General features: G+C 31.0%; 1 protein-coding gene and 1 long non-coding RNA gene across 2 annotated transcripts in view; one reads left to right on the top strand and one right to left on the bottom strand.

Annotated features, from left to right (window-relative positions):
* The window catches only part of LOC111419423 (serum response factor blistered), a 62,492-nt gene that overhangs the window by 10,644 nt on the left and 23,917 nt on the right, over positions 1–27,931 (top strand). Inside the window, exon 2 of the mRNA XM_071195411.1 lies at positions 6,189–6,440. Within this exon, the coding sequence (XP_071051512.1) occupies positions 6,189–6,440 (252 nt within the window). The remainder of the gene's footprint in view (positions 1–6,188; positions 6,441–27,931) is intronic.
* Positions 20,601–22,169, bottom strand: LOC111420238 (uncharacterized). The gene is made up of 2 exons (XR_002707066.2): positions 22,037–22,169; positions 20,601–21,239 (listed from the first exon to the last, which is right to left on the bottom strand). It is a non-coding gene; the product is annotated as an uncharacterized lncRNA (long non-coding RNA).

Raw genomic sequence — 27,931 nt, 5'->3', positions numbered from 1 at the left:
GAACTAGAATCATTCGGGTTTAGCCGAACGTCTCTTAAGACGGCTAAACCCGAATGCTTCTAGTTCTAGGTCTAGTGTTAGTTCTTGTTGTGGTTATTACTCAGCATTAGATTGTTGTATATTTGTATTGAACTAAAACTAGAACCAACACTAGACCTAGAACTAGAATCATTCGGGATTAGCCGTCTTAATAGACGTTCGGCTAATCCGGAATGCTTCTAGTTCTAGGTCTAGTATTAGTTCTAGTTGTAGTGTTAGTTCTAGTTGTGGTTATTACTCAGAATTAGATTATTGTATATTTGTATTAAACTAAAACTAGAACCAGATTTTTAACCCCTAATTAAATATTTGATGAGAAAACGTTTATCAGCTACTTTTCTATGTATAAAATCTCGTTAAAATAGTTTTATTAAAACGTTGTTTACAAACCCGGATGTGGTTTCGAGCCTCTCCCATTGAAAGGTTAAAGGTTTCCGTACTTAATTATAAACGAGAGAAATGGTATGAATTTAAAAACGAATATTGATTACAACAATAATTATATTATCGAGTAAATCGATATCTTCGAGTACCTACATTAAAAAAAGATAATATAAAGTATTTATGACGTTATTTTTTTTGCAATAACAAAAATAAAATGAATTTGTTGTTCGTTTAAAATTGTGTTTGTTTATACATTTAATTATGTAGTCGAAATGTGGGTCGAATTGGGCCAATGGTAATCTCTTAAATTTGCATAACACCAGGTAAATCCAATGAAGTTAACAAGGCGGAACACGATAAACAAGAAAAAACATCTTAATTAAAATTCTCATCTATGATATATCGATAATTAAGAAATACATTGAACAAAATAAAAGAATACACATAAAAAGAATAAATCTAGAATATCTATAAATAACACACGTTTAACCGCTTATAAATTATCGACGAACAACGTGTAAAATGCGAACATGTGTGTACGTATAGCGGGAGTGTTCTATATATACACATACAGCCGTAGAGTATTCCATTACACCTGAAAGAGGTTGTTCAAACCAGCTTCTTGAACTAATAAACGCCGCACTTCTCAGTTTTTAATCTTCTTTTAAGCGCCAGGTGCGTGCTGAAGATGTACATTTGAAGTGGCAGTTTTAGTTTTAGTATGTGCTAATTAAAATTGTTGGAATATAGGGGACGAAATAAATCGGGATTATTCAGATGGAACGTTGTACGAAGTCTGTAAATAAATGTTTTCGCGATGTTCGTTCTCCGTGATTATATGAAAGCGATTTGAAAAAGATTATTAACGAAACTTCCGTCGCTGAACCATAAAGTGTTCAAAAAAGGAAATTGTTTGGGCGCACCTTGTAATAATAATAATTAGCTTTATTACCAAATAGACTATAGGATACTACTAAAAAGGACATCAAATAATTAAGTAGTTAGGAAATGTTTTTCTGAAATTTTGCCAAGTAAATGAATCTAATGTGATGAATTGCATGTAGAAAATGTATGTACAGAAATAATACTTGAAACCATGATTTGTGTGGAGTAGATAGTGCAAGGAGAAGATCTAAAGATAAAGTGCAAAATAATGTCTTAAAATTTTGGAGGACAAGATGTGTTAGATATCTAGCATGTTTTAACCTCAGAGGACACTCCAAAATTCTCATGGACCCATATCTAAACTACGTGATTCAAATTAAAACGAACCATATACCGACAGAATGTAATTTTGACCAGATAAACATAACCATTTTCAAGTAGCTATCTATGGTGAGTTTCAGGTCACAAAGACATTCTGGGCAATGAAACCTTACATCCTTAGGGTCTCAATGCATATACGAAATCTTTTCACCTTATAATTGTTATGCATTGTTTTTAGGTTATTAATTCAGTATGACTTATACCCAGAAATCACAAGGAGTCAAGTCTGGATAGCTGCAATAGCTTTTAATGTAACATCATGTTTTATAGAGGTAATCTTGAACTATAAAAATAATGCCTTTGCATCATGCAATGACTGCATCATCTTTTTTAAAGTATCCAAGTACTCCAAATTTCAAAATGCCACAGCATACAGTAAACTTGACGGATAATTAAACTGCTTGGAGGTTTTTATATATATTTATATATATATTGATACAAAACTTGTATAGTTTGTGAAAAAAATTCGGCCGAGGTGTTAGATAATTTCCATAGTGCACAAAAAATAAACAATTTACCTGAAATCTTTTAATTAAGCTGAGATGACTTGCGACTGAGGCGCTATACTGATACCATATCGATACAAAACTCGAATAGTTTGCAAGAAAACTCGCTGTTGTGTCTAAATTTTGTCGGACGATTCATTACATTGTTATCATATCGATACAGAACTACACGAGTTTCAAAGATTCATACTGGAACGTTCCAATGTGCATGGCAGCTTTATTTTAATATGATATTAATTGAAGGGTTTCTTTCAAAAACGACACATGGACACAAAACATTTATGGACATGTGTCGTTTTTGAAATAAACCCTTCAATTGTTCAGCCATTACTTTGTTTTTCTGAAATATCTGTGATGAAATATCTAGATAGTGCAAGGAGAAGATCTAAAGATAAAGTGCAAAATAATGTCTTAAAATTTTGGAGAACAAGATGTGTTAGAAATCTAGCATGTCTTAATACAGCGGATGCAATAAGATCTTGTCCGACAAAGTCTCTTCACTGTATGTCTTGCTCTTCACTCAAGTTGATGCAGGGTAACTTCAGAGGACACTTCGAAATCTTCATGGACCCATGTCTAACTTTAGTTGAAACCGTTTTTTGAACAATTTTGACACACACCAATCAATTTTTATACTTTTTGATATCTTTGAAACATTTTCACATAACATTAAAAACATTTTGTTTTAAATATTTCAACCCCCTTAAGTATACTGAATATATTTTTAATCGATTAGACCATTTTGGTTCACACCAATAAAATTTTTCCATATTCCAAAAACTTTGAAACTTTGTGGAAAACATCTCTTTATCAAGAACCAGAAACTGTCGCAATCTGTGACTCGATTATATCCTCCTGTACACTCTTTGCGTATCCGCACCCCAATATTACCCTTTATGACAGAAAAAATTTTTATTGCTAACTTAAGATTCACATTTTTCAAGAACCTGAAACTGTAGTTACCTGAGATATTATTCGAATATGCTTACAGACACTTTTGGTTATTGCAAAAATTAAAGACCAACACCGAAAGAAAAAGAAGTGATGCTTTAAAAAAAAATATAGTTTTCTTTCAATACAACTTTGCCTTCAATCATTAAATCTTCAGCAAATTGTTCTACAGGCAAGAAACTTTGTTTAATGGAGCTATTAAGAAAAATTCCAAAACTCCTAGTCTAAAAGTGTCTAATATGCTGAGAACCTCAATGTTGCTCGATTAACGTTTATCTACCAACTTGGAAATAGACTTGGAATATGTCAATTTAAATGAGTTAACATAGCATTAACGTCGGGTTAAGTATTGATTACCGTTCGATTTAAATTTTATAAAAATTGCTTCGACTAAATATTATGCAAATACTGGATGTAGATTATTATTGGATTAATGTATTAAAAATTAATGAAGTTTTCGCTAAAGCAGACTTCGATATTGAATTATTAATCGAGTTCTCTTTCGGTATCGTTCACGTCGTCTTAAACAAAAATTTTCTTCTTTGTGAAGTCACAAAAGAGAGGACCTCACGCAATTTATTGTTTATATCTTTCTCGGCTGGTGCAAAACTAAAACTAGCACTATCATTAGAACTAACACAAGATCTAAGTAGAAACATTCGGTTGTCTCAAAAGATGGCTAAATCCGAATGTTTCTAGTTTTAGCTCTAATTTTAGATTAATAAAAGATAGCTCTGTCTTCAACGGAGGGTGCTCTCAGTTGTAGCTTCCTTCTCTGAATCACTAGAACTAATACTCGTCCTTGAACTAGAAATCTTCGGGTTTAGCCGTCTTTTGAAATTGTGCGGCTAAACCCGAATGTTTCTATATATAGATAAGAATATAAGATTCTATATATATAAATCTGTATAGATATAGTATATATATATAAATATACATATAAATATACATAAATACATATAAATATATATAATGTATATTTATTTAACTAACACTAAACCTAGAACTACAAACATTCTGGTCATTCCGTCTTACTGGAGCTATTAAGAAAACTTCTAAAACTCCTAGTCTAAAAGTGTCTAATATGCTGAGGACCTCAATGGTGCTCGATTAACGTTTATCTACCAACTTGGAAATAGACTTCGAATATGTCAATTTAGATGAATTAACGTAGCATTAAGGCTGGATTAAGTATTGATTACCGTTTGATTTAAATTTTATAAAATTTGCTTCGACTAAATATGATGTAAATGTCGGATTTAGATTATTATTGGATTAATAATTTGTTAATGTAGGAAATAGACTTGGAATATGTCAATTTAGATGAGTTAACAAAGCATTAACGTGGGATTAAGTACTGATTACCGTTTCATTTAAATTTAATAAAATTGCTTCGACTAAATATGATGTAAATACCGGATTTAGATTATTATTGGATTAATAATTTGTTAATGTAGGAAATAGACTTGGAATATGTCAATTTAGATGAGTTAACAAAGCATTAACGTTGGATTAAGTATTGATTACCGTTTGATTTAAATTTTATAAAATTTGCTTCGACTAAATATGATGTAAATACCGGATTTAGATTATTATTGGATGAATAATTTGTTAATGTAGGAAATAGACTTGGAATGTGTCAATTTAGATGAGTTAACAAAGCATTAACGTTGGATTAAGTATTGATTACCGTTTGATTTAAATTTTATAAAATTTGCTTCGACTAAATATGATGTAAATATCGGATTTAGATTATTATTGGATTAATAATTTGTTAATGTAGGAAATAAACTTGGGGTATGTCAATTTAGATGAGTTAATAAAGCATTAACGTTGGATTAAGTACTGATTACCGTTTGATTTAATTTTTATAAAATTTGTTTCGACTAAATATGATGTAAATATCGGATTTAGATTATTATTGGATTAATAATTTGTTAATGTAGGAAATAGACTTGGAATGTGTCAATTTAGATGAGTTAACAAAGCATTAACGTTGGATTAAGTACTGATTACTGTCTGATTTAAATTTTATAAAATTTGCTTCGACTAAATATGATGTAAATATCGGATTTAGATTATTATTGGATTAATAATTATTAATGCAGGAAATAGACTTGGAATATGTCAATTTAGATGAGTTAACCAAGCATTAACGTTGGATTAAGTACTGATTACCGTTTGATTTAAATTTTATAAAATTTGCTTCGACTAAATAAGATGTAAATACCGGATATAGATTATTATTGGATTAATAATTTGTTAATGTAGGAAATAGACCTGGAATATGTCAATTTAGATGAGTTAACAAAGCATTAACGTTGGATTAAGTACTGATTACCGTTTGATTTAAATTTTATAAAATTTGCTTCGACTAAATAAGATGTAAATACCGGATATAGATTATTATTGGATTAATAATTTGTTAATGTAGGAAATAGACCTGGAATATGTCAATTTAGATGAGTTAACAAAGCATTAACGTTGGATTAAGTACTGATTACCGTTTGATTTAAATTTTATAAAATTTGCTTCGACTAAATATGATGTAAATATCGGATTTAGATATTATTGGATTAATAATTTGTTATTTAATGAAGTTTTTGTTGGATTAACACTCAGTTAAAATTAACGTGGTGCTATTTATCGTAGTTTCTAAAAAAAATTGTGTTAATCTCAACTAATAAATATTTTATCCGGCGCATCCACCATAATTCCTTAAAACTGATTACTCAACACCTTCGCGCTTTATTCAAAGTCTTTAAAGTTTAAAATGTTCCCAAACACTTTTGCCGCATCGACAAATAATGAATAAAGAATGAATAAACAATACGGCGTTTTCTAATTAATTTCCCTATTACATCATCATCGTAACATTAACCTAAGCCGTTTAATAACCATTTAATGGGATATTGTTTTAGAAATAACTTGTAAAATTAATCTTCATTCAAGAATCTTTTCTGTTAACTATGATTATAAAAGTGCTAATTATAGATTTTTATTGTTTACTCATTTTTTTATTAAAAATTTTTTTAATTCCAGGCTTATGAACTATCAACGTTAACTGGGACCCAAGTGATGCTGCTGGTGGCTTCGGAAACCGGTCACGTGTACACCTTCGCAACGAGAAAACTTCAACCCATGATAACCAGCGACGCTGGTAAGGCGTTGATCCAAACGTGTCTAAACTCGCCCGATCCGCCGGCGGGTTCTTCGTCGGGTGATCAACGGATGTCGGCGACAGGGTTCGAGGAAACGGAACTGACGTACAACATTAGCGACGAGGATTCAAAAGTAAGGCAAATGGTCTACGGTTCGCCGCACACGCACTCGCATGCGCTACAAAGCCAACATTACGGCCACCTGGAGCAAAGCCATCTGGGTCTGGGCGGGTCGCCTCAACACGGGGCCTACTCGCAGGCGTGTCCAAGCCCGTTACCGCCACCCCATCAACCTTACGGTCATCCCCAACACCCGCACCATACCCATATGGCTCATGCTCATTCGCAACGATAAGAATTAAAACAAAAATGTAGACCCAAGTTATTATTAACTTGACGTTTTACACTTCGATTATGTTCGTGCGTCGATTCGGTTGATTCCGGTTGAACGAAATTCGATTTTTGAATGTGTAAAAAGACAATTTCAATCTAAATCTTGTAAATTCTAGTAAATATGCTTCAATTAGAACTCGGCGATTAAGCTTCGAGTATGTTCGTATGTTTTCGGTCGAATAATTAAGGAGTGGGGAGAACGAAACTTGTTGCGACTAGTTTCAAGGTCATTTGTAGGGTAATTTCATTTAAATCCGACTACATATTCATATGGTGATTTATAACCGGATTTAAATCGATTACAAATTCAAATTAAAACATTAAAAAAAATTACGAAACCACATTCCAACAAAAAAAAAAAATTGTAAAAAAATTATAAAAAAAATCATTCTTACTTTACTTTAAACTTGAATGGTTTAAAAAGAAGTTACAATCGCGTTCTCGAATTCTTTCTTCTTTTTATCGTTTTCGATCCTTTAAACTTGAACACTTTTTGAGATTCGAAAATGAAAAGGAAAAAACGACTTTAAACGGTGTCGATGGGTTGAAAAAGTCAATTTGGTCTGGTTGAAAAACACAGTCGGGTTGTTTTAAAATTTTTTCTTGTCGGATATTGCCCGGGTGAAAAGACAAAGATATGTTGAAGAAGAAGACGACGAAGAAGTCGGAAGAAAAGAGTATCTCGATCGAAAGAGGAGAACGATGATGTTGCGTTGAGAAAAGAAGGAATCAAAAAGAAGAAGAAGCGCGTCCGCGACGAGAACGAACCGCGCGGTCCCGTCGAAGACAATCGATCGTTTGTTAGGGGGTTTTTCTCGGTCGGCGGGGGCCCCTTTTTGCGATGACCGCTGCGACCAATTAGCAGTAGGCCACGGTCGATCTGAAGCTGTCAAAAATCGCTCGATAGACGCCGAATCGCTAAAGCAGACTTCGATATTGAATTATTCATCGAGTTCTCTTTCGGTGTCGTCGACGTCGTCTACAAAAATTTTCTTCTTGGTGAAGTCTCAAAAGAGAGGACCTCACGCAATTTATTGTTTTCATATCTTTCATTATTGGTGTGAACTAAAACTAACACTATCATTAGAACTAACACAAAATGTAACTAGAAACATTCGGTATCTCAAAAGATAGTTCAATAAAAGATAGCTCTACCTTCAACGAGGGTGCTTCATTCTCCAAATCACTAGAACTAATACTCGTCCTTGAACTAGAATCATTCGGGTTTAGCCGTCTTTTGAGACGTGCGGCTAAACCCGAATGTTTCTAGTTCTAGGTCGAGTGTTAGTTGTAGTGACAGTGCTAAGTAGCCTTGGTTAGCACTAGATAGCGCTAAATTGTATATTATTATTGAGCTAAAACTAGAACTAACACTAGACCTAGAACTAGAAAGTTTCGGGTTTAGTTGTTATTTAGCGCTACGTTGTTATATATATATATATATATATATAAATATATATAAATCTGTATAAATATACAGGGTGATTTATAATATACGAAGCAGATTAAAAGGGTAGGTACTTGGGGTCAAACTGAAGAGATTTTCTTAATAATATTTTGTTAAAAACTTAATAGTTATATCGCATGGTAATTTTTTAAATAATTGATCGTCCATTTTTTAGTAAAGAACAATTAAAATAGAATATATTACATTCTGTCACTTTTTAAGTACAATAATGACATTTTATTACACATTTTTTTTTAAATTCTAAATATAAGAAAAAGCCATTTGAAAAACATTAAAAGTAACTAAGCTTTCTAAACATCCTGTATAGTGTATCTAATATCTTTGAATACTGTCATCTGCCCACTGGCATTGACTATTGTCTGACATAGTTTCAAGGCAAAATCGGAAAAAATGTCGTTTTTACACCGTTTTTAAAAAGATCCTGTAATGGGCACATTTTGGAAGAGCAATGAATATATCAGGAACTATGAACGCTGTGAAATAGTAATATATACGGTTGTATAAACAAATTTAGTTATATTCATAATATACTAACATAAACAGGGTGTTCCATTTAAACAAATTGACGTACTCTCCGTTACGCTTAAATGGAACACCCTGTATGAGTGAAAATAATTTTACGTAATAGAAAGTGATGAGTCAAACAACTTTTGTACAAAATATTTTTTTGTTTTTCAAACGGTTTAGTAATTATCGACCGTCGGGATACTAATAACTCACCCTGTATATTTATATACAGGGTGTGTCAAATGTCTGGAATATAGTATATAATATATGGTTTTAAAGAATAATGTTTCAATTAAAAAATTCTTTATTAATTGTGGCGCATTTTTTTGCGGTACTTGCTTTTTTAAATTGTTCTTTGTTTGGTTGCTATGGCAACCAACATTGTTATTTTAAATGGGATGTACATATTTTTCTATAGTCTTCAGACGCACGGCTAAACCCGAATATTTCTAGTTCTAGGTCTAGTGTTACTTCTAGTTTTAATTGTTATTCAGCACTACGTTGTTATACATATATATATATATAAATATATATAAATCTGTATAAATATACAGGGTGATTTATAACATACGTAGCAGATTAAAAGGTACTTGGGGTCAAATTGAAGGGATTTCCTTAATAATGTTTTGTTAAAACCTTAATAGTTATATAGATATTCCATGTTAATTTTTTAAATAAGTTATCGTCCATTTTTTAGTAAAGAACAATTAAAATAATTCTTAAATGACAGGTCCGCTGCTAGTTAACCAAATCAACTGGATTGGCAGCAATAAAAACATGATATCAGCGGTTCTCAACAAACAAACACCAATTTTTGAGCGATTTAACAAATTTTTAAATAGCCGGAACTGCCATATTACAAAAATTTTAGTATTGGTGCTAATTCTGTATTGTTTAAGTAACCTCAAAATATTCGCAGTTTGAATTTAAACGTAGTGTAATACCGTATAAACATTATTAAGAAAATATCTTCAGTTTGGGCCCTAGTACCCTTTTAATCCGCTCCGTATGTTATAAATCACCCTGTATATAAATATACATAAATACAGGGTGTTTAGAAATTGGCGGATAATCTACACATAACGACATTCTACAACCGATTCTGAATCGAAAATCTTAATGTTAAAATGTTGTTCTACTATGTTGCCAAATGTGTTTTTCATGAAGATATGATAATGGAAAAACGAACTTTAAAGCTAAAGAAAATAACTTTAACAAAAAACTAGTTTTCAAAATTCTTTTTATTCTAAATTGCAGCTGATTTATCAACAGATATTGAATATTAATGATTATTTATGGACAAATCATCCAACTTTGAGAACCTCATAAAGACGTATGAAGCATGATACAATATTTTACAATTAACACCCTGTATATATCAATATATATAAATATATACAAATATATACATATATATACATATATATACATATATATACATATATATACAAATATATACAAATATATACAAATATATATAAATATACATAAATATACAGGGTGTGTCAAATGTCTGGAATATACCCAATAACTTCGCCTTTAGTAGTTTTAAAGAAAAATGTTTCAAATACAAGTTTCTTTATTAATCATGACACATTTTTTGGCGATATTTGCTTGTTTGTATTGTTTTTTGTTTCGTTGTCAACGGCGTTATTTCGGCGCCTACTTTGGTTGTAATTAGCTGATTTTACATCCCATTTAAAATAACAATGTTGGTTGCCATAGCAACAAAACAAAGAACAATTTAAAAAAGCAAGGTTCGGAAAAAATGCGCCATAATTAATAAAGAATTTTTTAATTGAAACATTATTCTTTAAAACCATATATTATATACTATATTCCAGACATTTGACACACCTGTATATAAATATACAGGGTGAGTTATTAGTATCCCGACGGTCGATAATTACTAAACCGTTTGAAAAACAAAAAAAATTTTTATACAAAAGTTGTTTGACTCATCACTTTCTATTACGTAAAATTATTTTCACTTATACAGGGTGTTTCCATTTAAGCGTAACGGAGAGTACGTCAATTTGTTTAAATGGAACACCCTGTTTATGTTAGTATATTATGAATACAACTAAATGTGTTTATTCAACCGTATATATTACTATTTCACAGCGTTCATAGTTCCAAAATGTGCCCATTACAGGATCTTTTTAAAAACGATGTAAAAACGACATTTTTTCCGATTTTGCCTTAAACTACGCCAGACAATAGTCAAAGCCAATAGGTAGATGATAGTATTCAAAGATATTAGATACACTATACAGGATGTTTATAAAGCTTTGTAATATAAAGTGACAGAATGTAATATATTCTGTCCTTTTTTTGTCACTTTTTTTGTTTGTCTGTCATTTCTAAATCAGTAATATTATATTAAAATACAATTTAAAAAAAACTTTAATAAATAAATAATCAAAACGTGATAAAAATACAATTAAATGGCAGAACAATAAATCCCTTTTTTAATTCCTAAATTATTTGAAGGAAATGCTCAACAAGTAGGTATTAATTTAATTGATATTTAGAAGTTGTTCAAAATACTGTATAAAAGATCTTGAGGTATCTCTTAACATGTGCATCTTATTTTCTCTAAAGTTGTAAATTATATGGCAGAACAATTGCATATTTTGTTACTTACATCTTTTTAAAATCTCATAAAGTACCAAGTCGAATTAAAATCTGGTGTATGGCAGCAAAATTATTTTACATTATAAAATATTAATCAAATAATAAAAGAGAGAACAAAAAAAAATGATAAAAATAGACAGAATATAATATTAGGTACAATAACGCATATTTTATTACATATTATTCTTTAAATTCTAAATATCAGGAAAACTACTAAAGTTAGATATATGACATATTTATCTTTAATTAAAGAGGGCTTGATGGGCAATTCAATTAGCACACAATGTACAGGATGTTCCATTTAAAAAACTTATAAAAAAACCATTTGAAAAACATCAAAAGTAACTATGCTTTATGAACACGCTGTATAGCGTATCTAATATCTTTGGATATTATCATTTATCTACTGGCTTTGACTATTATCTGAAATAGTTTAAAGACAAAATTGGAAAAAATTTTGTTTTTACATCGTTTTTAAAAAGATCCTGCAATGGACACATTTTGGAAAAAAACAATTGAATATCTCAGGAACCATGAATGCTATGAATTAGTAACATATACGGTTGTATAAACAAATTTAATGCTATTCATAATATGATAAAATGTATAGGGTGTTCCATTTAAAAAAATCTACATACTCTCCGTTACACTTAAATGGAACACCCTGTATAAGTGAAAATAATTTTACATAATAGAAAGTAGTAAATTTTGTAGAAAACATTTTTTTCTTTCTCCAACGGTTTAGCAACTATTGTCTGCCGGAATACTAATAGCTCACCCTGTATAAATATATATTAAATTATATACAGGATGTGTCAAATGTCTGGAATATAGCCAATAACTTCGCCATTTGTGATTTTAAAGAAAAATGTTTCAAATAAAAAATACTTTATTAATTGTGGTAATTGTTTCGTTGCTATGGCAACCAACATCGCTATTTTAAATGGGATGTATATGCTTTTTTTTGCATATTTTGATAGAGGATATATTCCTCTACGCTATGAACACATCAAATCGTATGGTTGTATAAGAAAAAAAATCGAGAAAAAACGCGTTTTCTGAAAACACGTGACTTTTGGGTCACCTGTATTAAATAATGCCGTTGACAGCTTTAAATGTCAAAAAATTGACAGTTTAAACAAATATGGCACAATTAAGCGAACGACAAAAGATCCAAATATTAATACCAATGACGAAACTACATAAAAATTTTCGTATTTATTGAATCTGTCATTTTTTTTGACATTTAAAGCTGACTTAATATTTTCAGAAAACACATTTTTTCTCGATTTTTTTTCTTATAAAACCATATGATTTGATATGTTTATCACATAGAGAGATTTATCCTCTATCAAAGTATGCAAAAAAACATATGCATGTTTATTTAAAATAACAATGTTGGTTGTCATAGTAACAAAACAAAAAACAATACAAACAAGCAAATATCGCCAAAAAATGCGCCACGCTTAATAAAGAAACTTCTGTTTGAAACATTTTTCTTTAAAACTACAAGTGGCGAAGTTATTGGCTATATTCCAGACATTTGACACACCCTGTATAAAATATACAGGGTGTCCGGAAATGACGTGTACAACGCACTTAACCAAAAATATGTTTAGAAACTATTTTCTCTCTTATAAAAAATCATTTGGGTAAACGATTTAGCCACAAAAAAATATTTTCTAAATAAATAATATAACGTTTTTTTAATAGCTGGCTATTTATAATTAATTTTAAAAACAAAAACAGTTTATATCACTTAAAATTGATAGCGGTATTCGTATTTTTCGTTTTATCTTCGATTCATCATGAATTTTTAAAGCCCTTTAGTAACTAAACTAAGCAATTTTGTATATGAGTTAAATCATCATATTTTTATTCAAAGTAATTGTGGTCTTCGCTTTGAACACGTCATTTCCGGACACCGTATATAAACTTTATTCGAGGTCTAGTGTTAGTTCTAGTTTTAGTTATTATTCAGGGTTGATTCTAGGTTGTTATATATATTATATATAATATAAATATAGAACTAACACTAAATCTAGAATTAGAAACATTCGGATTTAGCCGTCTTAAAAGACACAGGGCTAAAGCCGAATGTTTCAAGTTCTTGATTTAGTTGTTAGTTCTAGTGATAGTGTTAATTTTAGTTAAATCAAAATTTTTAATTTATAATGAAATAACGAAATTTTGACCTAAAATATTTAGTGTAATGATTTGGTTGTGAGTTAGTTTTGAAAAGTGATAGTAAATAACCTAACCCAACATTCCGCGAGAGAAGTAACTCTTTATACGAGTACATAACTTAGTCTGGGGACGTAAATTATGCACTGAGGGCAACTCATGCGAGCACAAGTGACTGTAAATATATCAAATTAACGTTCGTAAATCAGTTATTGCATGTTTTATTGTGACTAATTTCGTAATGTGTTAAAGTTTTCATAGATGTTACAAAGATATGGAAGTTTGAATTAATTAAAATATTTTTTTTTAATCGAAAGACGACGACGACGTTTGTTACCGAAAAAGGATTCGACTAAAAGCAAGCAAACGGTAAACCCGATCGGTTGTTTGCAAGGTTGTTTTGCAAAGTTCATAACATAATTACGAGTGAGTCTTCGTCCTACACAAAGAATTGGAGTCTACCCACGATGGGTTTACTCACGATTTGTATTTGAATTATAAAAGTTTGTTAATATCGAAATTTTAGGTTTAAAATAAAACTTGGAATCCGACGCGACGCTTCAAACATAACAAAAAAGCTTTAAATTTTAAACGAATGAATATGTTTTTTATTTGTATGATACGATTTTTGGTGGTGATTTTTTTTTGTTGATTGTTGTTGGTTGTTGGAAGTTTTGCTCGGCATGAAATAATGCACTGACTGAACTCAGGGGTTTATTTAGAATGAAACGCGCTGAGAAAAAAATAAATTAATTAGTTACGAGTGAATAAAAAAATTTATAAAAAATGTTTTTAACAAAAAAAAATTAAAAAAGAAACCCTATTTTTTAAATTAATAAGAAAAAAATTAGTTATTAAAAAGATATCGCACTATAAAATTAAAAAAATATATATTTTAATCTCTTTTTTTTTTTCTTTCGAGTCTTCTAGCAAAAAGAACTCACCTCATCTTAAAAATTTTATTATTTAACTTGCGATTTTTTTTCTTTTAATATTTTTTGTATTATATAAATTAATAATTCAACAAATATTTGGGAGATTTTATATTTAGACACTTATAAAAATATTATAATTTATTATTTTTTATAATAATAAATTTATAGATACATTTTGAAAGATTCTCTTCGTCTAATTATATCTTCATGGTATAAAGTTGATAATAATAAAACATTAATTAATTAATCGTCCTTTAGGATTCTAAAATTTCAATGAGGGTAATTCGAGGTTGTTCTTTCTGATTTTCCCCAAGTGGGTCAATTTAAATAGAGTTCATAGACTCTATAAATAAAGATCCATTTTTCTACTCTTATTGGTATAAATTTTTATCGATTTTTTCATCTCTCATAAACACGCGCCTCATTAATTTTGGTTGCTTTTTGTAAGTAGCTATTTCTTATAACGCAATTTCACAGCGCCGTCGCTTATAGTTGAGTGACTCTATAATTTAAAATATTGAACTAAGAAGGGTACAAAACCTCGGAAGACTTTCGCAAATACTATTTAAACCAGGATTGTAAAATCATAAAAGTTCACCTGGATGTCTGTTAGTATTATTTTTTAATAGAATGTTATAGTTCTGAAATTGTGTTCAAAATCTTCTATCCCATCCAAAAAGTCTAACTTGTGATCTGAATTACAGTTTAGCCTTAAATATGGATATTTAAGATTTAGAAGTTGATAACTTAGGCAAGGATTTCAGTTTCTGGAACTTGGAATTGTCTCCATCATTACAAATGCTTACTAATTAACTTGGTTATAGAGGAGATTTTAACCTTGTATTTATCTTTTGTTAGTCATTTCCGAAACAATGCTGCTTATTTGCGTTACCATTCCTTAGAAGTTAATCGAGGTTGTTAATAACCGAGGCACAACAATTTTTGCAAAGCACGAAATTGACCAGTTTTGACTGGATATGACTTTACTTGCAACGTCTCAATCGCAGAAACACTACTTTTTATGTTTTAAACTTGTCACTTTATTTGTTAACCAATTTTGTGTCTGTTCATTACTAGTTGAATTCTTATATTGGTCGTTTTCTGTTCTTGCTTCTTGCCTCTTCTCGTTTTTTTGTTTGATGGAGATTCTTCATTTTTGCCATTTTTTGTCAAAATATTAAAAGAACTCAGTGTAGTATTGCATACTCTCACTTTTGGTCATCTAATTTTTAAATATGATACCTTTTTAACAACAAGAGTCGTTACAAAAACTTGTTTTTCATATCTCTCAAAATGTGACCATATTAGTTTCTTTTTCTCGTAGTTTATACCAAATTTTATCATTTTAAACGATGATGACTTTCAGTTTGTATGTAAATGGCATTTACCTCTCAGTTACTGTTTCTTGTTGCCTACCATTTGTGAGTTATGGACTGTGTATAAAAGATTTTTCTTTCTAATGTAATATCTACATTACTGATTTTATCATAATTCCAGGTACATTAGTGGATTATTTGATGATTTTTACGTAAAAAAGTACTCTTAGTAAAACGTGCTAACAACAATCGTGATTTCGTATCAACATATTAAATCGTTGCCTTTATTACTTAGTTAGTAAAGACACAAAGCTTCTTACAGTATTGGAAAAAAGTAGAACACCTTTTTTATTTTTCTTTTTTAAATTTTAAATTTATGTTTTTCCTCAGATTTTACATTAATTTGACAAAGATAGCTTTATTTTTATAGAAATTAAACAGAATTGCATTAGTTGAGTTGGAAAAAAGTAGAACAACTTAACAATTTATAGGTAAATAACAATTAAATTGAAGATTTTTAAGATTTTTTAGTACTTAATACAATCTCCATTATTATTAATGACAACATTTTTATAAATTTTTGTTTTTTTAAACATCCCCAAACCATCACAGAACCACCTCCATGTTTTAATGTTCGCTGCATGTATTTAGAAGTCAGCCTTTTTCATATTGGACACCTCACATATTGCACTCCATCATTTTTAAATAAGTTAAACTTGGATTCGTCACTAAACAATACCTTTTTCCATTCGTTGTATGTCCACTCTTGATGGGTGCATGCAAACAGCAGTCTTGCGGCTTTTCTTTTTTTTTTTATAGAAGTGGTTATTTCGCTGGTCTTCGGGCAAATAGTTTATTTTCAATTAATCTATTGCGTATTGTACGTGTTGATACTTCCAAATTGTGTGTTTCTTGTAACTCAGCCTTAATTTTGGCTGAAGAATAAAATGGATATTTTTTAGCTGTTCTTACAATTATTCCATTAAGACATCCATTGGTTTTTCTGGGACGTCCAGACTTTTTCTTCCAAGTCCCGTCTCACGATATTGTTTAATAATTCGAGATACTACACATTTGTGTAAAGAGAATTTGCGAGCGATATCACATGGGTTTTAAAATCATTAATAACCATTGCGTTCACAGGTTTTCAAACAGCTACAGGACGAGGCATGGTCCTATCGAATGTATCTTATCAGAAACTCGTTCTTATTTGCCATATGTTTATACATATTTCCTAGCAAAGTTGTTTTACTTTAAAATAAGGCTACCTTTGTGAGATCTTCACTACATAAATGCTATACATATAATATACATTACCATAATAATGTAAACCGTAAGGAAAAGCATTAATTTAAAAAATTAAAAGTTGCTCTACTTTTTTCCAATACTGTACATTTACCCTCCAACTGTCAAGGTCACTTGCGGGCGAGGCGCTACATTTGATATATCATCATGAAATCGTTAGATTCGGGGGATTCTAGCACCTCGCCCACAAACGACCTTGGCGGTTTAATGATAAATGTCTCCTTATAGGAGAATTTGTATCTTTACGAAGATGTCTAAGGAATGATTTCGTCCTAAATCGGCGAGGCGCTAGAATCTTTTAAACCTGACGATTTTATGTTGATATACAAAATGACCTTGAACGCTTTAAATTGGAATGCACAAAAGGCGGGAATTTTAAAATTGTCCTTTTTTTTAAATAATAAGTACTATGAAAAACCTGTGGATATCAATGATTGCGATTCGTCACATTTGTAGATGTGGTTTGTTATTGTCAGGGCGTTTAAATTGGAATGTCTTCCTATCTCTTTTCAAAACTAGAGTTTCTCTACTATCTACTAGAGTATCGGGACCAATACTATACAGGTGTTTACGAAAGTTTTTCCCTTAAAACATTTTTAATATGTCGTAAACCCATAAATTTTCCAACTTTGATTTTCACTCTTATAAATTTTGATTAGACGCATCGTTTTCGAGTGATTCGCAAAAAAAAATACAACCTCGTTTTTGGAATATTGTCATTAATTGTAGGCGCCCATGAAAACAAATCGTAAGTAAAGCAATTTGTCAAATTATTATGCAACGTAGCTTAAAATTTGGATTTCTCAAATTAATGGTCATCAGCAAAAGCATTTTTTCTAAAAACTTAGCATCTTTAAATCATACGCAACTTAAACCAGCTTCTTTCGAGAGAGAGAGAGAGAGAAAAGGGAAGCGAGCGACGTTGCCAGATCGTTGAGAAAATCGAAGGCACACCAATAACAACCCGGGATACCCTTAGTCTCCTTTTTGGTTATTCTGTGGTACTATGATTTGCCACAAAATAGAAAATGTTTTCTTTTAGTCCAAGTGTATTCCCGTTATTTACTTGAGGTTGAGATTTTTTTTACAATATCATCTCCCTGGTCCAAAAATTGTAATTGTTTGCCATTTTAAACAAATAATGTTGGGTAATAATTTGACAGTTGCTTTACTTACAATTTGTTTGCATAGGCGCCTACGATTAATGAAAACATCCCAAATTAAGATTATGAAATAAGCTTTGAGAATCAGTTGGAAAATTTAATGGCTATTTAAGCCATATTGAAAATATTTAAGAAAATGTTTAAAAGATTCTTAATTTTGAAGGCCCATATCTTAGCTAGACTAAAAAATTTTACACGAATCATCATCATTTTGACTGTAGTATTTGTGATTAAAATTATGATTATATTACAGAAACACCCTGTATATACGAAATCGTCAGGTTTGGATGATTCTAGCGCCTCGCCCGCAAGCGACCTCGGCTGTTTGAGAATAAATGTTTTCTTATAAGAGACTTTATACTTCTACCAAGGTACATAAGGAACTCATCAGTATTCAGGGTTCAATACTTGTATGTTTCCTGTTTAACTAAGGGCCGGTTGTGCAATATATACCTGATGGCTATCCGGCCTATAAACTTATCGGGAGGATAAAGATATTCGCTGTTGTACAAACTGGTAGGATTGCTATCGGCGAAATAAGGGTCGGTTGGTAGTAGTTTTTTCTCATATCTAGTGATTTGTGTATGATTTTGACAATAATATGTACGTATAGGATGTTATGGGTTAACCTATGTAGTAACCATACAAGATTTTTATATAAAAACCTTGGTAACCATAAATATTTGGCGGATAAGTAGTTATCCTGCCGATAATCTCACCGACAAAATTATCCGTACATTGTAATATAGTACGAAATACTACCGGCCCTTAGAGGATTAATAAAAATTGGGTATTTAGTAACGAGCTATATTTTATTTAATTTTGGCTGTGATTGTAATCTTCATTCTTGGACTTCTAGTACAGTACATTCTTTCTATTTGGTTAGGCTATAATTCCTAGAAGTATTTTCATTCCCAAAAAAAACGTACAACTTATTAAGAGACTATGCAAATCTTAATATGATATAGATTTATATCATCGCAAATCAATTTTTTGATACATAACTCCTTAATTTGAAATTCGATTTAAATTTTTTTATTATTATCAAAAAAAATAAACTTTATACTAATTTTTTTATATCTATCATATTATTGGAAATTTAGTAACATTTTTCATATTTTTAAATCAAATTGTATCAAAGCTATTTTAAAATATGACTTTGTTAAGTTTTATTTTCACCTCATCAATGTAGGTGTCAAAATATAAAATAACACCCCGTACATCTCGTTTTTCCGCCCACGAAAACAAAACATTCATTTTATCGACCAGTATTGTATTTTTACAGTCTAGGTTTAACAAAACGTGGGTTTACAAACATCAAATTTTTATCGCATAATGATACAAAATTAATTCCGATGAGTTTAAGTACTTTATGTGCCATCTTAATTAATTAAAACGAATTTTTTGAACTGAGTTATTATTTTTTTTAGGTGCTTTTACTCATCTTTTTGTATCATTTCTTTATATTATTTTTTTTTGGTATAAATACGTGTATATAGTATTTATAAAAATAAATAAGTTAAAAAATCGCAAGATGGGGTGAGTTAATATATTAAACTAGTTAGATTTTTTTTTTTAATTAAATTAATTTATATAAATATGTAAGTTAAACTTGTAAATACACTCTTTGATGTTATAGGTTGGTTAATCTCTTTATGTACAAAGATTACTTCAAGAACAAAAAAAAATCGAAAATCTACGTACTTATATACGAAGTAGTTTTTTAAGATTATGTTTGTTTATATTTTTTTTTTTTTTATTTGACACTGGTTATTTTTATGTATTCGCTTTTTGTAGAATTTTTTTTTTTTCAATTTAAATTAATCAAAAACATGTTTTATAGATCGATATATTTATATTTATTTACTTGTTATTTATTTTTTATTCTGTTTTATAATCCCTTTTAATTTAAAAAAAATCGATTTTTTTAATCCTTACTTTTAATTTAATTCAATGCCAGTGTTTTTTTTTTTATTTTATTTTATTTTATACGATTTTTATTATTTAAAACAAATCCTCCCACCTTCTTCATTTCTCTCGTATTATTCTCCGTCCAATATTTGTTTCCTTATTGTGATAATAAACATGTTTTTTAATGTACGACTTTTTTATAACTGAGCCGCACTACCTCTTGGTGACATTTTCGATGGAAAGGCCAATTAAGACTTATTTTGTTGTCTTGGATAAAAAAACACCAATTAATGCGATGTGGAAACGTTATAACATGTTCCACATTTCTAAATTGTTACGGTTAGATTGAGAATTTTTATTTTATTCGGGAAAGAAATTAAATCGAATTTGTTTTGGGGTTATTCAAAATTTATTTATTTATTACTTAAAAAAATGAATTAAAAATAGGATTACGATTTAAATTATGATTTAGGATATGATTTAGGTTACGATTTATTTATTATGATTTTTTATAAACTTATTAAATTAAAGCTCGACCAGCTATTATTGACGTTGATTTTTTTATCAATTTTTTTTAAAATTAAATTAAAAACTATTTACGATTAAGATTTTATAAGAATTATTCTAGATTTTAATCTAAATTTTTTTCTATTTATAATTACAAATTTTGTGTCCATCAAAACATTTTTTTCTTATCTATCGAGACACGCATTAAATTCAAACGTCAAAAATGATTGACTTTTTCTTTATCTACGAACTTAATCACTTAATCTAGATACTATTTCAAAAACTTAAAAGCTACCTTAACTTAATCGATTTTAAATTTTATATGGCACCGTATCAAAATTTATAATTTTTTTTATTAATTTTCTTAACTAATCAGTCTTCATTTTTACTAACTTAACCTTAATCCACACCTAACTTAACCTTAATCTACACCTAACTTAGCCTTAATCATACAAATTTTTATTAATCCTAATTTTTTCCATCTTTTTTATTTCTTATTTATTTTTCGTGGGTGGTTTTGCAAAGTGTGACTCAACCTTAACGATTCTTCTTGTTATCTTCGATCTAAGCTGTCTGTCAAGTTGTCCATGGTCGCCCACGCTTTGTCTACAACACACACACAAAGAAACACGATTATATAGAGACATAGATACAAAATAACAACAAAACAAGTCGTTAATGTCAATATAAATTAAATTATTTCAATTTTATCCAATTCTTTTTGTTAATACTTAATTATATTAATAATTATTAAAAATTAAAAAAGTCGTACAAAAAAAAACCAATTTTTTTCATAAATAAATTGTGGCTAAAACCGCGTTCGAGTTCTCTCTTTCTCTTTTAACATCCAAAGAGATAGAGTGAGACGCTCGGAGTGAAGAAGGGGGGACTACTCTCTCTACTCTTTGCGCACACCTGTTAACTTTTAACCCCCGGGATTCTAAAATTTCGCCCCGAACCGTTCAATTTTCGCACCCCCATTTCGTTTTTGCGTTTACTTCGGATACTCGCCCAAAAAAAATCGAATTTTAATCAATTTTCCCCCGAAAAATCGAAAAAACCTAACAGATGTGAGCGAAGTTTTCGAATCTGCGAGGAGAACATCTTTTCCCCGAACATCTGAGTTCAAATTTACCTTTTTCTATTGTTAAATTTAAGTTTTTCTTTGTTAATGATTAAGCGATGATTAATTTAGCGTTAAAAATTAATATTATCAAAAAAATTTTTGTAATTAATTTAATTTATTAATTTTAAGTTTCCACCACTTATTTTTAGTTAATTTTTTAAGTTAATTTCTAATTTAAAAATTTGAGATGTTTCAAAAAAAATTTTATCATAATTTTTTTGAACCACCTCAAATAAAATAATTTATTAATTAAAAAAATGATTTAAAATAAACTCACCTGTTGGATTTGAGTGGGCGCCTTAATAAAAAGGTCTCCACGAAGAGAGTGAAGAAGGAAGGTGGCGTCTACATCGCAGCGAACAGAAGAAGACTGTCGCGCGTTATTCGCTGCTTGTCTGAACGGCGACGGCGAGCGGCAGCAGGAGCAGCAGCGACTCCTACCGAGGCCTAAGCGAGCTTTGCCCATAATGGGACAGTCCCCTTTTAAGTCAGACTTATTGTAGCGCGGCCGCTACCGGGCTTTAGGCCGCGGCCACCGCGGAGGGTTTCAAAAAAAAAGACAAGAAAAGATGAAAGAACAAAAAAAACAACGGCACCCGAACGCAAGAAGACGAAAAAAAAAGAAAAACCAAAAAACAAAATCGAAAACGGCGAAAAAAGACGAACGTCGACGCGTGCTATTGTTTCTCTGCACGCGGTCTGATGAGAGGAGGTTCCCGGCGATTTTTGGCCCACGCCGTGGAATGTTGCATTTTTTTGCTTTTGGTCTTTTACAAGAAGGGGCGCACGAGTATCACTTAAGTACGGGATGGATGGGTTTCAGTTAGTTGGAATCGAATAATAGTGTTTGAAGAATTTTTGATGAAGATATAAAAAGGATTAAATAGTCAAGTGATGTCAAATCTAGTAATCTCAATGATGAAGATTTACAGAAAACTTTATATACTACATCTATTAAGTCAGAAGAAACATAAAGAAGACGCAGATTTCAAAAATTTATGTAGATCTAATTATTATGCACTTCTAGATGCAGTATTGATACAAACCCGATATAGATATGATGTGGTCTTAGTGCAATCTTGATAAAAATTTGATACAGAGATGATGTAAACTTTATATGGAGTTATTTCGATGAAACTTTACTGCATCTATCAGTTTAGGAATTAACTCGGTATAGATGTGATGAGAGGAGGTTCCCGGCGATATTTGGCCCACGTCGTGGAATGTTGCATTTTTTTCTCTTGCTTTTGATCTTTTACAAGAAGGGGCGTCAAGTATCACTTAAGTACGGGATGGATCCGTTTCAGTTAGTTGGAATCGAATAATAGTGTTTGAAGAATTCTAGTAATCTCAATGATGAAGACTTACAGAAAACTTTATATACTATATCTATTAAGTACATCTATTAAATACTACATCATAATTAAGAAAGATAAAGCAGATTTGACGCAGATTTAAAAAAAATTATGTAGAGCTAATAAAAACTGTATACACTTTATGCACTTCTAGATGCAGTACATACCTGATATAGATATGATGTGGTCTTATTGCAGTCTTGATAGAGAGTTGATACAAAAACGATGTAAACTTTATATAGTTATCTGGATGCTGATATGATGCTATGATGATAAATATTGATGAAAGTTTACTGTATCTACCAGTTTAGAAGGTTTTAAAATGTTGAGTTCTTTTATTAAATTGCTTTATTGGATTTCTTGAACAAAAAAAAATGATGCTTATTATCTTATAATTCATGTAATTATTGAAACAAAAACGAAAATAATACATAATTGGCTATTTTAATTTGGACAAATAATGAAGGACACTAAGTTTTTTTTTATAAATTAACAATTAACTAATTAACAACGTTTTAAATGTAAATTGTCATTTAAACCTAATATTTAGTAGGATAACCCTTTAATTTAAGTACGTTTTTGCACCTTCGAGGAAGACTAGCTACTAAATGCTGACATCGTTCGATTGGAATATTCTGCCATATTTCTTTTACAGTTTGAACAATGCATGAACATTTTTGTAAGATATATTTTCTTTTCTAGAGCCCTTTCAACATCTGCCCAGAGATTTTCAATTGGATTTAAGTTGGGACTCTGGGCAGGCCAATCCAAAACATTAACGTTTTCGGCAGAAAACCATGCTTTAACACTTCAAGCAGTATGCTTTGGTTCGTTATCCTGCATAAAAATGAATGGGACAGGCTTATATTCGTCCGCAAATGGCTTCATTGTATTCGCCATGATGTCTTTGTATAAATGTTGGTCCATTCGTTGAGTATAGGACCCACACCAAACCACGAAAATGCAGCCTAAACCATAATATTTCCTCCACCATGCTTTACGGTCTTTAAAGTATAGCGAGGGTCTAATTCTTTGTTTGGGGGTCATCGTTCATATTTTTTACCATCTTATCCAAATAAGTTGAACTTTTTTTCATCGCTCCATTGAATTCGACGCTTTAAATTCTTATTCGATACATGTGGCTTTTTCCTTGCAGTGCATCCATGGAGTCCACTTTCCACTTTGCTTAGAACTCAAAAAAGTGTTTGTTCTGCAAATTAAGCGATCTTCTACTGGAGTAGTTTTCTTGGGCTTGGATTTCCGTTATGCGGCATGAAAGTGACTTGGCGTGATGATACGAGCCAGGAATATTTATGTATAAAATGTAAACTTTTGAAGTATATTTGAAAAATTTGAAGTGTATTAGCCGTCCAAGCTAAAATAATCATTTATTTATTTTATTTTTAAGTTATTATGATCGCATTATTTTCGTTTCTTTTTCAATTAATACATAAGTTATAGGATAATAGACATAATTCTTTTTTTATGAAAATAGATCTAACATTTTATTAAAAAGAACGCAAAGTTTTAAACTGATAAATGCTGTTCTTAATTATATGACCACCACTGTAGATATGATACGGTCTTGATAGAGACTTGATACAAAGACGATGTATACTTTATACAGAGTTATCTCGATGCAAATATGATGACAAATATTGATAAAACTTTACTGCATCTATCAGTTTAAAACTCCTAGTGATGATTTAATGCAGATTTAATAAAAGGTTATATGCACTTGATGTGCTAGATGCAGTTCCAATAAGGACATGATGCAGTATTGATGGGGATTTAACTGTGAGATGATATTAACATGATGAGGACTTAAGTAATAGAAATTTGGACTCAATACAGATTTGACTTGATAGGCATAAGGTGAATACTTAATACAGAGATGATGTACTAAACTTGTGCTTGTCTCTGCATTTCAAAATCGCTCAAGACCGTGTTATGTTGACTTTGATCGATCTTAGTGACCAATGTGTGGCACGTAGCGCCATCTTGCTAAAACCATATATCGTCCACGTTCATATCGTTTAATTCGAGGCAAAAGAAATTGATTTTAAAGTAATGAAAGAAGTATAGACCATGATACCATCGGCCCAAACTCTGCACCAAACAATACCTTTTTGTGGATACATTGCCACATGGTGAATCTCGCGTCGAATCATATACTGCAATTTTGCTTGTTAATATAACTATTTATCATAAGATGCTATCATTAACATTGAGCTTTTGGGTTAATTGGATTCTGTACAAGTGGAGGCCCAAGGTTGGATGCAAAATCCGCCAAGTTGAAGTCCAGTTTCCTGCACATTTTCACAGACAGTGGCTATTTGTTTACCTCTTTAAATTGGTCACCAAATGTTGGAAAGCTGACTTTGAAGCGCAACCACGTCTGTCATAAAATGGCTAAAACGCGAGCAGCGAAGAAATTATTGGAGATTTGATGCAGAATTCAAAGACTTGATGTAAATTGCATAAGGACATTTGTATGGGGAGTTTAAAGAATCTTTAAGGAGTCGTGATTTAAGTATAGATACAACTTTGACATGTTAGGAGATAGTGAATACTCGAGGCAGAGTCTATCATACATATTATATGGAGTTATCTCGATACAAAGTTGATGGAAACTTTATACATAATATATGAGAATGTGTTAAAGCAGGCTTGATCAAATCAGCAATTTGATTGCTGACTTCAAAAACTTATTGCAGACTTAATATGCAACCTTGAACGAGTTGGAAACGGCGTTTTCGAGAAATAAGCTTTAATCTTTCACCCCATATTCATTGAGCTCGTGGATGAAATTTACTTTATACACTTGATTGAAAATTTTTTTGCACTATCAAATACAGGTTTTTTCCAGATTTTAGATAATTTCGTGATATTTAGTTTGCTTATATGTCGCTTATATGTTGACTAATAGGCTTTATGAACTTCGAGTTTTGATGCAATGTTGAGCTACTACCAAACAAGATACTGAGAGACAATTTATTAATCCTGACACTATGGCAGATATCTGCTTTCCATAATATGGCTCATAATGCAACATGTTTCGAGATAAAACTATGATGAGTGAATGATTTCAAATCATGGATCAATACAATGGCTAACTCGACTTCTTTTATTTTCACCCCACCACTAAAAACAAAGTATTAACTAAAACTTTAAAGTAAGACAAGCGATCTTAGTTATAATATTTCTTTTAGCTGTTTCTCAAGACGGCTAAATCCGAATGTTTCCAGTTCTCGGTCTGGTGTTAGTTCTAGGTTTATACTAGCACTATCATCTAGAACTAACACTAGACCGAGAACTAGAAACATTCGGATTTAGCCGCACGTCTCTCAAGACGGCTAAACCCGAATGATTCTAGTTCTAGGTCTTGTGTTAGTTCTAGTGATAGTGCTAATGTAAAACTAGAATTAACACTAGACCGAGAACTAGAAACATTCGGATTTAGCCACACGTCTCTCAAGAGGGCTAAACCCGAATGATTCTAGTTCTAGGTCTTGCGTTAGTTCTAGTATTACATTAGCACTATCACTAGAACTAACACTAGACCGAGAATTAGAAACATTCGGATTTAGCCACACGTCTATCAAGACGGCTAAACCCGAATGATTCTAGTTCTAGGTCTTGTGTTAGTTCTAGTGATAGTGCTAGTGTAAAGCTAGAACTAACACTAGACTGAGAACTAGAAATATTCGGATTTAGCCGCACGTCTCTTAAGACGGTTAAACCCGAATGATTCTAGTTCTAGGTCTTGCGTTAGTTCTAGTTTTACATTAGCACTATCACTAGAACTAACACTAGACCGAGAACTAGAAACATTAGGATTTAGCCGCACGTCTCTCAAGACGGCTAAACCCGAATGATTCCAGTTCTAGGTCTTGTGTTAGTTCTAGTGATAGTTCTAGTTTTAGTTGTTATTCAGCGCTAGGTTGTTAAATCAATATAGTATATTTATAATATATCTATATATTATGAAATTCATTGTATACAACTTTAATATAAAATTTAATTTCTTCAACGCTATTCTTAGCAGCTGATGATAGTTATTTAGCCGAAACACGTTCTCATTAACTCAATAAAACTCTTTAGGTAGAAATGTTTTTAAATGTTTTTCGTGACACTTCTATAGAATACTTTGAAAATGAAATGAGTAAACATTGTTATGATTTCTAGCAATTATATTGATTCATTAGCTAATAACAAATTCTGTTGTCGTCTTATGAGATCTTAAACGACTCGAAGCGTGTAAAAATAATAAACGATTTGATGACTCATAGAAATATGCAACGTTGTAACATAACGCATTTGGATGTGGAAATGAATTAAAAAATAAAATGCGATTTAATTTGAGTGAAATTACAAACAATAACAAAAATGAAATTTAAAAAGCGGGTCAATTCCATTAATCAAGATCCATTTTCTTTGTAAGGAGCGACCTAACTGGCCCCCGTTTTCTTGTCGTTGAAACCGAAATAAAAAAGGAAAATAAAGGAAATAAAAAAGGGGTTCTCGAGCGTACAAAGACTACCGGCGGTTATTACAATAGCGCCGACAATAAATAACCACATCGAAGAAACGAACGAGCGTCTTTGGATTTTACCGTATTTCTCGCGGATCCGCCCCGAATTTATGTACACACACACATTGCCTTCCGATATATAAATCGAAACGTTGTTGGGGTCCCTTTCATCCGCGCGGCGCTAATCTACGGCCGCCCCGTAAAAATCCCCCTCAAGAGAGCAGTTCCCCCATAAACCATGGCGCGAACTATTCGAGAATTTAAACCTCCGCCTGCCTGTTCG

This window comes from Onthophagus taurus, chromosome 3 (genome assembly GCF_036711975.1).
Source record: "Onthophagus taurus isolate NC chromosome 3, IU_Otau_3.0, whole genome shotgun sequence".
Classification (NCBI taxonomy): Eukaryota; Metazoa; Arthropoda; class Insecta; order Coleoptera; family Scarabaeidae; genus Onthophagus; species Onthophagus taurus.
The sequence above is the reverse complement of the archived record's forward strand: the minus strand, read 5'-3'. Positions and strand labels throughout refer to the sequence as shown.